This window comes from Colobus angolensis, unplaced genomic scaffold (genome assembly GCF_000951035.1).
Source record: "Colobus angolensis palliatus isolate OR3802 unplaced genomic scaffold, Cang.pa_1.0 Scaffold99, whole genome shotgun sequence".
Lineage (NCBI taxonomy): Eukaryota > Metazoa > Chordata > Mammalia > Primates > Cercopithecidae > Colobus > Colobus angolensis.
In genome coordinates, this window is record NW_012123931.1 from 6195878 (window position 1) to 6208504 (window position 12627).

Here is a 12627-nt window from a genome sequence, read left to right on the forward strand (position 1 = left end):
ATGCCTGCAATCCCAGATACCTGGGAGGCTGAGGCAGAAGAATTGCTTGAACCTGGGAGGCGAAGGTGGCGGTGAGCCGAGATGGCACCATTTCACTCCTGCTTGGGCAACAAGAGCGAAACTCCATTTCTAAATAAATAAATAAATCAGACTTTATTCCAGATCTTCTGGGGGGGAGGGGAGGGACCTGCATAACGAGGTCTTCAGCTTATTGTACATATTAAAACTTTGGAGATGCCCTTCTAACTCAACATGTCTTTTCCATCTGAAAAATATTCACAACTCATTCTTTATCGTGTAAATATAGCACTCAAAAATGTACATGTTCATGTTCTTGCCCTTAATTTTATACTTTATTATCTAGAAAAATACATGAATTGATGTGGATCTTATGCTGCTCTTTCTTCTCCGAGTTAGAAAATACATTAGATAATATTTCTGTTTTGAAATCATTTTATTGGATAATTTTAGTCAGTTCTATAAGTCAGAACCAGTTCTCTTTACTCTCTCATTTCACCTTAAGTCTAATTAAAAATTCCACCCATGGCCACTTGGTAAAAATGTATGTGTGTGTGTGTGTGTGTGTGTGTGTGTGTATGTTTTTCAGGGGCCATTGCAATTTAGAGATGTGGCCATAGAATTCTCTCTGGAGGAGTGGCATTGCCTGGACACTGCACAACGGAATTTATATAGGGATGTGATGTTAGAGAACTACAGAAACCTGGTCTTCCTTGGTGAGGATAACTTGAGTACATAATAATATACCCTAAAGGTTTTATTTATTTATTTATTTTTTGTATAATTTTTTTAGTAATTTATTCTTTGCATAAAAGAGTTTCAGATCCCCATTTTCCAGAAAATCTTCAGAATTTGTTCATTTAGAAAAGAATTTCTTCAACGTGTTCCATCTTAATCCAAACTTTCCACATTCCTGAGTTGAACTGTATTCTTCACTCTAAATTAGTGGTAATTCCAGAAATTTAGTGGCATAAAACGTTGTTGCCCCCACCTGAAAATCTAATTGCCACCACCAATTTTTGATTCAGTAGTACCAGATAGTAAAATTAAGAAACCTACAAGTTGAAAGTATTTTCTAATTATTTAGAAATTTCTGTTATAACTTAGTATTTTGGCATTAATTTACTAGAATATTTTATCACATTCTGCTGAGCACATTACTAGCTTGTAATTGGAGAATATAAGCAAGATTTATGTTCTTTATTTTTAATAAAACAGGTATTCCTGTTTCTAAGCAAGACCTGATCACCTGTCTGGAGCAAGGAAAAAAACCTTTGACTATGAAGAGACATGAGATGGTTGCCAAATCCACAGGTAGGTGCGAGTGAAAATGAATACAACAGATGACACAGATAAGGGGTCCCAAGGTCAAAGAGAAAGCCAGTCCTTAAAGTGTGATTTCGGAAGCTATGTTCCAAAGGAAATAGTTCCGGGCAGCTGTTTTTTTGTTTGTTTGTTTTTTCTTTTTTAATTTTGCTCTTACAAAGGAGCATCATCTGTCTTATGCTTTTAAATTCTCTAAGGATTTTCCTTTTCTTTCAGTGAGCTTCCTTCAAGTTCACAGTGAGAGCCAAAGTCCTCTTCATGGCATATAAGACTGTACAATGTGGCTGCTTTTCCTTACTTTTTGGGACACACAAATATCTGCATGATTTTGAGAAACTAAAATTACTCTCAGAGTTCTCTTTTTGCATCAGGTCTGAAATGTCTGAGAGTAATAGTTTCTGTTGAATTTTTTTTTGTTCATTTTTCTGCACAGTCCATTCCGTTTTTATTACTATCTAGTCTTGAAATATATAGTTTGAAATTATAAGTATGACATCCCTCTGCTTTGTTATTTTTCCTCATGGTTGCTTTGGCTATTCAAAGTTCATTTTAGTTTCATGTAAATTTTTGAATTGTATTTTCCATTACTGTGAAAATAGTACCACTGCAATTTTAATTAATAGGAGGTTGATTGAATCTATAGATTGGATAATATGGCACTTCAATAATATTTATTTTTTCAATTCATAGATAAAATATTTTAAAATTTATTTGTATCTTTTCTAATTTTTCCTTTTTTATTGTAAAGATTTTTTTACCTCCTTGGTTAATATTTTCCTCAGAAATTTATTATTTAATGGTATAGTCAATAAAATTTTTTTCTTCCCATATTTTATCAGATGTGTATGAAACCATAGATGTATGTTAATTTTATATTTTGCTAATTTACTGAGTATATCTATTAGTTTAGACAGATTTTAATATACTGTTTATGGTTTTTTAAATATAAGATTTTATGATCTACAAATAGCAGCATTTTACTTATTTCTTAATTTCAGTGGATTTTTTTATTTCTTTGACTAATTCTTCTGCCACACATTTCCAGTGCTACGTTAAAATAGAAGCATTGACAATGGGCACAATATAGTTTTGTACTGGTATCTGAATTTGACGGAACAAACATCTCTTCAAATTTTCATAAACTGATTTTAGAAGGTAAAGATTTTCTTTTATTGGGCCCTTAGGGTGATGAGATGCCCTATGAATTTGTAGTGAAGAGGGGTTGTAGCTTGGTCACAAGGATGCTGGGTCTGCACTAGGGTTCACCTTCAGTTGGCCTGTTACAGGGGCTTGGGTAGTTGTAATTCCCGTTTTATTTTTGGACAGACTGCATATCTTTCAGGACTTTGCTCTGTAAGGCAGACACTAGGGCATGCTTTTGCAGTCAGGTCTGCATATGCTGGGCCTTAAATCAGGATGTGGATGAGTGTGGCTTTCAGTGAGTACCAGAGAGCATTTCCTCAGGTAACTGTGTGGGTTTCTATATAGGCAGAACTGACTATAAACTGTGGCTCACATAACTGAAACTGAGTCAGTGAACTGTTTCAGGGACCACGGTAAAGGCCAAAGTCTGCAGACCTGCCTACATGGCTGTAAATGGGTGCCTTCCTCCAGGTCTCTGGCATAGCAGGACCTCTACCAGACCCGGGCTGGGAGGAGTCTGTGGTGGTTACAGAGTAAGTTCAGAATTCTGCGTGGGACCAAGTTGGGTGAACCCTATCCTGGTCTGTAGCCAAGAACAGGGGTCCTGTAATTTCCCACCTGAATGAGGGCCTGCCTTCTGAATAGAATATGTCTCGAACTGAAGCTTTAACAGCATTTCACAACTCCATCCCTGGATCTCAAATTTCTCTTAGAGGCACTTATTTTAGAGATGGTGTCTTGCTACATAACCAAGGCTGGTCTCAAAATCCTGGCCTGAAGCATTTCTTCAACAGTAATGTACCATGTAGCTGTCATTACAGGTGTGAATGCCTGGTTCTCTCATAAAGTCATTTTTGGTCAGGGATGGCTGACTTTTTTTGCTGTAAGGGGATATGAAAATAGAGCACTTTTATTCTTTTCATCTTACTGATGTCACTCTCCTTATACATTTCTTTCTTTCTATATTCTATTTCAAATTTGTAATTTTAGATTCAGATATTTAGGACAATATGCTAGAATTTGCATGGTATGCCAAAAGTAAATTAGATAATTAGTAAGCACTCCATATTTATGCAAATAGTTACTAAATAGTTATAGTTACTAAATATAAATATAAATAGTTACTAGTTATAAGTAGTTATAAAATTATGGAATTTTCATCTACTTTCTTCACCCTGTATATAAATAATAACAGAATTTATTTCCTAATATTTGTTTTACATATCAGGGGGTCTAACCCTATTCTGCAAAACATATATATATTTTTTTCTACATTTAACAATGTAAGGCTATTCTTTGCTTCTAAAGTTGGAATACAGCAGTTTTGTGTAAGAATAACATATATTTAAAACATAAAAATCAACTCTAGTTTCTTTTAAATGCTAATTTATTAAAAGTTTCTCATTAGAATCTTTTTATAATTATACTGCATATTCTCTGAAATTTTACTGCCACACAGTGCATGCTAATGATTCAAAATACCTGTATATGATGAGTACATAATAGCAGTTAAAGATTGCAGTTATCTCAACAATTTTTGTTGTTGTTGTTTTGTTTTTTTGAGGAGTTACCCTCTCTCATCCAGGCTGGAGTGCGGTAGTGCGATCTTGGCTCACTGCAACCTTCACCTTCCGGGTTCAAGCAATTCTCATGCCTCAGCCTCCCAAGTAGCGGGGATTACAGGGATGTACCACCATGCCTGGCTAATTTTTGTATTTTTAGTAGAGATGGGGTTTCATCACGTTGACCAGACTAGTCTTAAACTCCTAACCTCAGGTCGTGCGCCCGCCTCAGCCTCCCAAAGTGCTGAGATTACAGGCGTGAGCCACAGCGCCTGGCCTGACAAATTTTTGTAATGATACTTCCATGTGTTTTACCAGATTTTATGAGTAAACATTTATCTTATTGTTTGAAGTTCTGTATTAGCATGTTTTTTCAGTGTAGTTTTTTTGTTTGTTGTTGTTTTTGTTTTGAGAGGAAGTCTCACTCTCTTGCCCAGGCTAAAGTGCACTGGCACAATCTCAGCACATTGCAACCTCCGCCATCCGCGTTCAAGCCATTCTTCTGCCTCAGCCTCCCGAGTAGCTGGCACTATAGGCGCGCCACCATTCCCGGCAAATTCTTGCATTATTATTCAAGACAGTGTTTCACCATATTTCTTTTTCTTTATATAATTTTATTTATTTATATATTTATTTATTTAGACATGCAGTTTTGCTCTTGTTGCTCAGGCTAGAGTGCAATGGTGCGATCTCAGTTCACTTCAACCTCCGCCTCCTGGGTTTAAGCAATTCTCCTGCCTCAGCTTCCAGAGTAGCTGGGATTACAGGTGCCCACCACCATGCCCGGCTAATTTTTTGTATTTTTAGTAGAGACAGGGTTTCACCATGATGGCCAGGCTGGTCTTGAACTCCTGACTTCAGATGAGCTGCCCATTTCGGCCTCTCAAACTGCTGGGATTACAGGCCTGACCTCATTTATTTTTGAAATAGGGCCTCACTCTGTCAACCAGGCTGATTTGCACGTCTCACTGCTATCCAAACCTCCCAAACTCAGATTGTCCTCTCATTTTAGCCTCCCAAGTAGCTGGGTCACTAGTATGTGTCATCACACCCAACTAGCTTTTTTGTATTTTTTGTAGAGACAGAGTTTTCCTATGTTGCCCAGGCTGGTCTTGAACTCCTGGGATCAAGTGATCAGCCAACGCTGGCCTTCCAAAGTCCTAAGATTACATTTTATTTTATTAAGTAGTTTAATTAATTTATATTTAAAATGATTGCTTAAAGAAATGAAGTTGTTATTTCCCGTTATATTGTTATTGTTTTATGTGTTTCTAGTAGTTTTATTTTTCTCATTTCCTGTTTTACTTTCTTAATTTTTATTTAATTTTGTACTGGCATGCATTATTTTTTACTTTCTTTTGCATACATTCTATAAATATTATCTTTGTAATCATCTTGAAAACTGGAGATTACATATATCTTAAAGTTAAAACAATATGTTTTAATTTTATAACAACTTCAATTTAATACAAAAGCTATGTCTCTATATTTTGCAGTTATTGATATTAAAATTATTTTATATGGTATATTTATTAACAAATTTAGGCAGTTTTTTTTTTTTTTTTTTCTTTTTTGAGACAGAGTCTCACTCTATTGTCCAGGCTGGAATGCAATGACACAGTCTCGGCTCACTGCAGGCTCCACCTCCCAGGTACAAGTGATTGTCCTGCCTCAGCCTCCCATGTAGCTGGGATTACAGGTGTGCACCACCATGCCCAGCTAATTTTTGTATTTTTAGTACAGACAGAGTTTCAGCGTGTTGGCCAGGCTGGTCTCAAAGTCCTGGCCTTATGATTCGCCCTCCTTGGCCTTCCAAAGCACTGGAATTACAGGCATGAGCCACTGTGCCCGGCTGATTTATGCACATTTACTTACGTTTTTTATATTCTATAAAAGAACTTTAAAGGTTTTATGAACAATCATTTTGCTTTTGTTTTGTTTTGTTTTTGTTTTTGTTTTGCTTTTTGAGACTGAGTGTCACTCTGTCGCTCAGGATGGAGTGCAGTAGTGGAGTGCAGTGGGCACCATTGCACCTGGCCTATTTTTTTTTTTTTTTTGTAAGATGGAGTCTTTCTCTGTCACACAGGCTGGAGTACCATGGCATGATTTTGGCTCACTGCAACCTCCACCTCCTTGATTCAAGAAATTCTCCTGCCTTGTCCGCCTCAGTAGCTGGGACAAGAGGAATGCGCCACCATGTCCGAATAATTTTTGCACTTTTAGTACAGACGGTGTTTCACCATGTTATTCAGGCTGGTCTTGAACTCCTGACCTCAGACAGTTCACCCACCTCAGCCTCCCAAAGTGTTGGGATTACAGGCGTGAGCCAGGGTGCACAACCCAGTATGGTATATCTTGTAGGATTGTGCTAATGGTGATGAACACTCAACTTTTATTTTGGAAAGTCTTTATACTCTTTTTAAAGTAAAATAATTTTGAATCAAGTATTACTGGTTAGAAGTTTTTGTTGTTATTACATTAAAATTTGGGAAGTTCTCAGCTTTTTTTTTTAATCTTCAAGTAATCTTTGTATTACTTTACCTTATATTCTCAGATTCCTTTCATGAATACATGGATCTACTTGTTTTACATCCCATGTTTTAATTTTTTTGTAATTTAATATTTTGTGTTATATATTTTTGGGTATGTCACATCACATCAGTTAATTATGTGTTGATTTTTTAGTTTATATTATAATAGTATGTAACAATATACTTTTTAGTTTATATTATAATTGTATATAAGAATATTTAACTCTGTACAATTTAAGACAGTGTAGAGCAAAATTAAATATGAAAAAGCCATCTAACTATTGCCAATATAATTATTTCTATGTATCTTTGCCTGTATAAATATTATCCCTGTAGTTTTGTGTCACTTGTATATTTGTTGTGTAGGTTTGGTGTAACAGGGTTTTGGTTTTGGTTTTGGTTTTGGTTTTGGTTTTTTTGAGAGGGAATTTTGCTCTTGTTATGCAGGCTGCAGTAAAATGGTGGGATCTCAGCTCACTGAAACCTCCAACTTCTGGGTTCATGCCATTCTCCTACCTCAGCCTCCTGAGTAGCTGGGATTACAGGCATGTGCCACCACATCTGGCCAATTTTGTGCTTTTAGTAGAGACAGGGTTTCACCATTTTGGTCAGGTTGGTCTCGAACTCCTGACCTCAGGTGGTCTGCCTGCCTCGGCCTCCCACAGTGCTGGGATTACAGGCATGAGCCACTTCACCTGGCCTGTAACAGTTTTTTAATCCTGTCTAGGTGAGTAGTCATAAAATCTCTCCCAATTTTAACATCTATTTATTTGTGAATCTATATTAATTTTGTGTCAGAGAAACACTTTTGGATTTGAAGATAATTTAAAAACAATAATTACTCTGTATCTATTTTAGGTATTGTTTATTTTTACTTACGTGTTATGTGTCAAAAACACATAACAAAATTAACAATAAAATTTTCTAGGCCGGGCACAGTGGCTTATGCCTGTAATCCCATCACTTTCAAAGGCCAAGGCGGGTGGATCATGGTGTCAGAAGATCGAGACCATCCTGGCCAACATGGTGAAACCCCGTCTCTACTAAAATACAAAAAATTAGCCAGGCGTGGTACCATGCACCTGTAATTCCAGCTACTGAGAAGCCTGAGGCAGGGGAATCGCTTAAACCCAGGAGGTGGAGGTTGCAGTGAGCTGAGATAATGCCACTGCAGTTTTGACTGAGAGTTAGAGTGATAAGTACGTATTTCTAAATATTCAGTTTGGTCATATTAATTATATTGACATTGTTATGCAACATATCAATAGAATGTTTTTATCTGGCAAAGCTAAATCTCACTACACATTAAACAACTACCAATTCTTCCCATTTCATGGCACTTTTCAAACACCACTCTGTTTTCTGTTTTTAAGAGTATAAATGCTTTAAAAATCTCATACAATCTCTGTCTTTTTCTGGCTGGTTCATTTTATTTTGCATAATGTCATCAATATTTATCTTAATAGTTAGACTATTTTCTGCTATTTGAAAACTGAATGAGATTCCAGTATTTTTCTACCTACTGAATGACTTGGTGACAGAAATTTGCATTGCTTTAACCTATTGGCTTTCAGTAACAATGCTGCAATAATTATGTGAAAGCTAACATGTGTGCTGCATTCTTTTTTTTTCTTTTTTTTTTTTGAGATGGAGTCTCCCTCTGTCGCCCAGGCTGGAGTGCAGTGGCGCGATCTCTGCTCACTGCAAGCTCAAGCTCCACTGCCTCCTGGGTTTACGCCATTCTCCTGCCTCAGCCTCCCAAGAAGCTGGGACTACAGGCGCCTGCCACCACGCCCGGCTAAGTTTTTTTTTTTTTTTTTGTATTTTTAGTAGAGACAGGGTTTCACCGTGTTCGCCAGGATGGTCTCAATCTCTTGACCTCGTGATCTGCCCGCCTCGGCCTCCCAAAGTGCTGGGATTACAGGCGTGAGCCACCGTGCCCGGCCACATTCTGTTTTATTGGTCTACTTTTTCACTTTTGTACTCATACCAAATTGTTTTAATTCTGTAGCTTTTTGATGTGTTTAGAAATCAGAAATTATAATGCCTCCAACATTATTCCTTGAAGATTATTGGGTACTTTATTATCTCTTTAGATTCCATATACTTTTGGATTTGCTGTTTTTATTCAAAAATGCAATGAGAAATTTGAAAAATATTGCATTAATTCTGTAGATTAAATTGAATAGTATAGACATCTTCACAATATTATTCCTTTTTTGATTGTTTGTTTTTGAGATGGAGTTAAATTCACCCACTTCGGCCTCCCAAAGTGCTGGGATTACAGGCGTTAGCCACTGCACCCAGCCCAGTAATTTCAACAAGTGCATGCCTAATAGTGTGTTGTATCATTTCTATACATTTTTAAATTTATCAGTTATTTATATTATTGTTTTATACTCTAATTCCATTTTTGTCATAGAAAGTGATCTATAAAATTTCAGTTTTAAAAAATGTGTTAAGGCTTTGTTTTTGGCCTAACAGGTGGTCTATAAAGAAGAAAGTTGTATGAGCTATTGAGAAGGCTGTGTATTCTATTGTTGTTGAGGAGTGTTCTCTATACTTTCATTAGAAATCATTGTTTTTTTGTACCCTAGAACTTAAAGTATAATAATAATAATAAAAAGAAATCATTGTTTTTTACTGCCTTCTAGCCTTCTGTTTCCTTACTAATATTCTCTCTTGTTTTATTACAAAGTGGAGTATTGAAATGTCATATTATAATTATATTGCTCTCTCTGTGTTTATTCAGTTTTGTTAGTATTTGCTTTATATATTTGAAACCCCAATGTGAGACACATACACATAAATACACATATGTATATACAAATTTGTAATAGGTTCCCAGTGAATGAATCTGTATATTTTTTTAATGTCCTTCTTTGTCTTTTTGAAGTTTTGACTTAAAGTACATTTTATAAAGTATGACAGTTTTTAACTTAACATGTAGCTTATGTAATATTATTTTGACCCCTTCTCTCATTTTGTTAATATTTACATGAAATTTCTACTTCCGTCTTGCCACTTTCAGTCTTTTTTTGTCATTAGATCTCAACTGACTCTTGTAGAAAGGCAAGTTGAATCTTGATTTTTATAATTTTTTAATAAACCTGTTTATTGAAAGTATGTCTCTTGATTGGAAAGATAATTATGTATATATTTAAATGGTTTTCTCAAAGAGAAAAACTTACTAATGTTATTTTATTAATTGCTATATTTGTTTCTTGTATCTTTGTCTCTCCTTTTCTCTTTCTGTGGTTTTCGTGTTTTTTTGATTTTTGTATTGGTGTGCATTCAGGATTTTTTAAATTTTCTTTTGTGTATCCATAGAAATATTTTCTTAGCAGTACCTTGGGGATTACATGAAACCTCTAAAAGATCCGACAATATATTTGAATGTGGTAAAAAATAAACTTCAGTTAAATACAAAAATTCTTCATCATTACATCTGCCTGCATTGCAGCTCCTAAAATTCTCTTATCTGTGAGTTTTGAAGTTTTGCTTGTATGTGTTTGTTATAAATATCTTTGTGTGTATCCTAGTTTGTTTAGCTTTTTCATGTTTACATTAGTTTTAAGAAATTTTTCAGTTATTTTTTGAATTTTTTTATATCCACAATTTTTGTGTTTTGCTATTTTAATATTTCTTATTATTATCCTCATTTTTATCTTCAGTACTTATCTGTTTCACTGACCTAATATTTTTCGAATTTATTTATTTATTTATTTATGCATTCTGAGATGGAGTCTTTTTCTGTTGCCCAGTCTCTGGAGTGCCGTGGCGCGATCTCGGCTCATGGCAACCTCTGCCTCCTGAGTTCCAGTGATTCTCCTGCCTCCGTCTCCCAAGTAGCTGGAGTTACAGGTGGCTGCTGGCATGCCCGGCTAATTTTTTGTATTTTTAAGCAGAGACGGGTTTTCACCATGTTGGCCAGGCTAATTTTGGACTCCTGACTTCAAATGATCCACCCACCTCAGCCTCGTAAGTTGCTGGGATTATAGGCGTGAGCCATTGTGCCCAGCCTATTTTATTTTAGTTTTGAGACAGTCTTGCTCTGGCACCCAGTCTGGAGTGCAGTGGTACAATATCCACTCACTGCAATCGTCCCCTCCCAAGTTCAAGCAATTCTTGTGTGTCAGCCTCCCAAGTAGCTGGGATTACAGGCACATGCTACCACGCCTAGCTAGTTTTTGTATTTTTAGTAGATACAGGGTTTCACCATGTTGGCCAGGCTGGTCTCAAACTCTGATCTAATGTGGTTTACCCACCTTGGCCTCCTAGTGTGTTGGGATTCCAGGAATGAGCCACCAAGCTTGACCTGTACAGTTTACTGGGAATTTTCAAAATTACTTTATATACATTTTATGGTTGCTTTTGAAAATTTTATAACTTTGATGGGGTCATATTGCTCTAATATTTTGTATTTATTGTAATCTTTGAGATTTTTACATTAACAAAATGCTACCTGTTACAATCTTTGTAATATAGCTTTGTCCTGGCATAGTCTGAAATCAATTGTCTTAACTAGAGATTCTGGGAATCTCAGCTCACTGCAACCTCCACCTCCCAGGTTCAAGCAATTCTCTGCCTCAGCCTCCTGAGTAGCTGGGATTACAGGTGTCCAGCACCACACCCAGCTAATTTTTTGAATTTTAGTACAGGTTGAATTTCACCATCTTTGTCAAACTGATCTTGAACTCCTGACCTTCTGATCCACCCACGTCAGCCTCCCAACATGCTGGGATTACAGGCATGAATCACCCTGGCCAGTCGACAATTTGCTTTTAAAAGCACAATGTTATACTGGAGAGCAAAAACAGCTGTGTTGAGTATAAGTAACAGACTTTTCTATTTCTTCTATTTGGCCCTTTGCATTGTGCTCACCTGGGGCCCCTCACAACTTATTTATAAGTTTTTTATAAATGTATTTTGGTCAGTATGTTTTTGTTAAATTTATATGTCCAGGAAGAAATTACAGCTGTGATATTTTGCTGTGTCATCTTGCTTATGTAGTTTTTGTAGTTTTATACAAACTACATAAGCAAGATGACATTTATATTTATCTGAGTCCACCAATTGAAGTAATGTGTTTTTGTTGTTTCTTTCAGTTATATGTTCTCATTTTGCCCAAGACCTTTGGCCAGAGCAGAGCATAAAAGATTCTTTCCAAAAAGTGATACTGAGAAGGTACGAAAAATGTGGACATGGCGATTTACAGTTAAAAAAAGGACGTGAAAGTGTGGATGTGTGTAAGGTGCACAAGGAAGATTATAATGAACTTAACCAATGTTTGACAACTACCCCAAGAAAAATATTTCAATGTGATAAATATGTGAAACTGTTTCATCAATTTTCAAATTCAAACAGACAAAAGAGAGGACATACTAGGAAAAAACCTTTCAAATATATAGAATGTGGCAAAGCTTGTAAGCAGTTCTCAACTCTTACTACACATAAGAAAATTCATACTGGAGGGAAATCCTACAAATGTGAAGAATGTGACAAAGCCTTTAACCACTCTTGCAGCCTTACTAGACATAAGAAAATACATACTGGAGAGAAACTCTACAAATGTGAAGAATGTGGCAAAGCCTTTAAGCACTCCTCCACTCTTACTACACATAAAAGAAATCATACTGGAGAGAAACCGTACAAGTGTGATAAATGTGGCAAAGCCTTTATGTCATCCTCAGCCCTTAGTAAACATGAGATAATTCATACTGGAGAGAAACCCTACAAATGTGAAGAATGTGGCAAAGCCTTCAACCGGTCCTCAACCCTTACAGTACATAAGATAAATCACACTGGAGAGAGACCCTACAAATGTGAAGAATGTGGCAAAGCCTTTAAGTACTCCTATAACCTTACTGCACATAAGAGAATTCACACTGAAGAGAAACCATACAAATGTGAAGAATGTGGCAAAGCCTTTAAATACTCCTCTACCCTTACTACACATAAAAGAATTCATACTGGAGAGAGACCCTACAAATGTGAAGAATGTGGCAAAGCCTTCAAGCGGTCCTCAGACCTTACTACACATAAGA

At 36.2% G+C, this 12627-nt stretch overlaps 1 protein-coding gene across 1 annotated transcript in view; it reads left to right on the forward strand.

Moving 5' to 3' along the window:
• The window catches only part of LOC105505200 (zinc finger protein 626-like), a 30782-nt gene that overhangs the window by 16012 nt on the left and 2143 nt on the right, over nucleotides 1–12627 (forward strand). Inside the window, 3 exon segments of the mRNA XM_011932999.1 lie at nucleotides 608–734; nucleotides 1237–1332; nucleotides 11689–12627. The exon segment at nucleotides 11689–12627 is cut by the window's right edge and continues 1 nt beyond it. Of these exon segments, the coding sequence (XP_011788389.1) occupies nucleotides 608–734; nucleotides 1237–1332; nucleotides 11689–12627 (1162 nt within the window).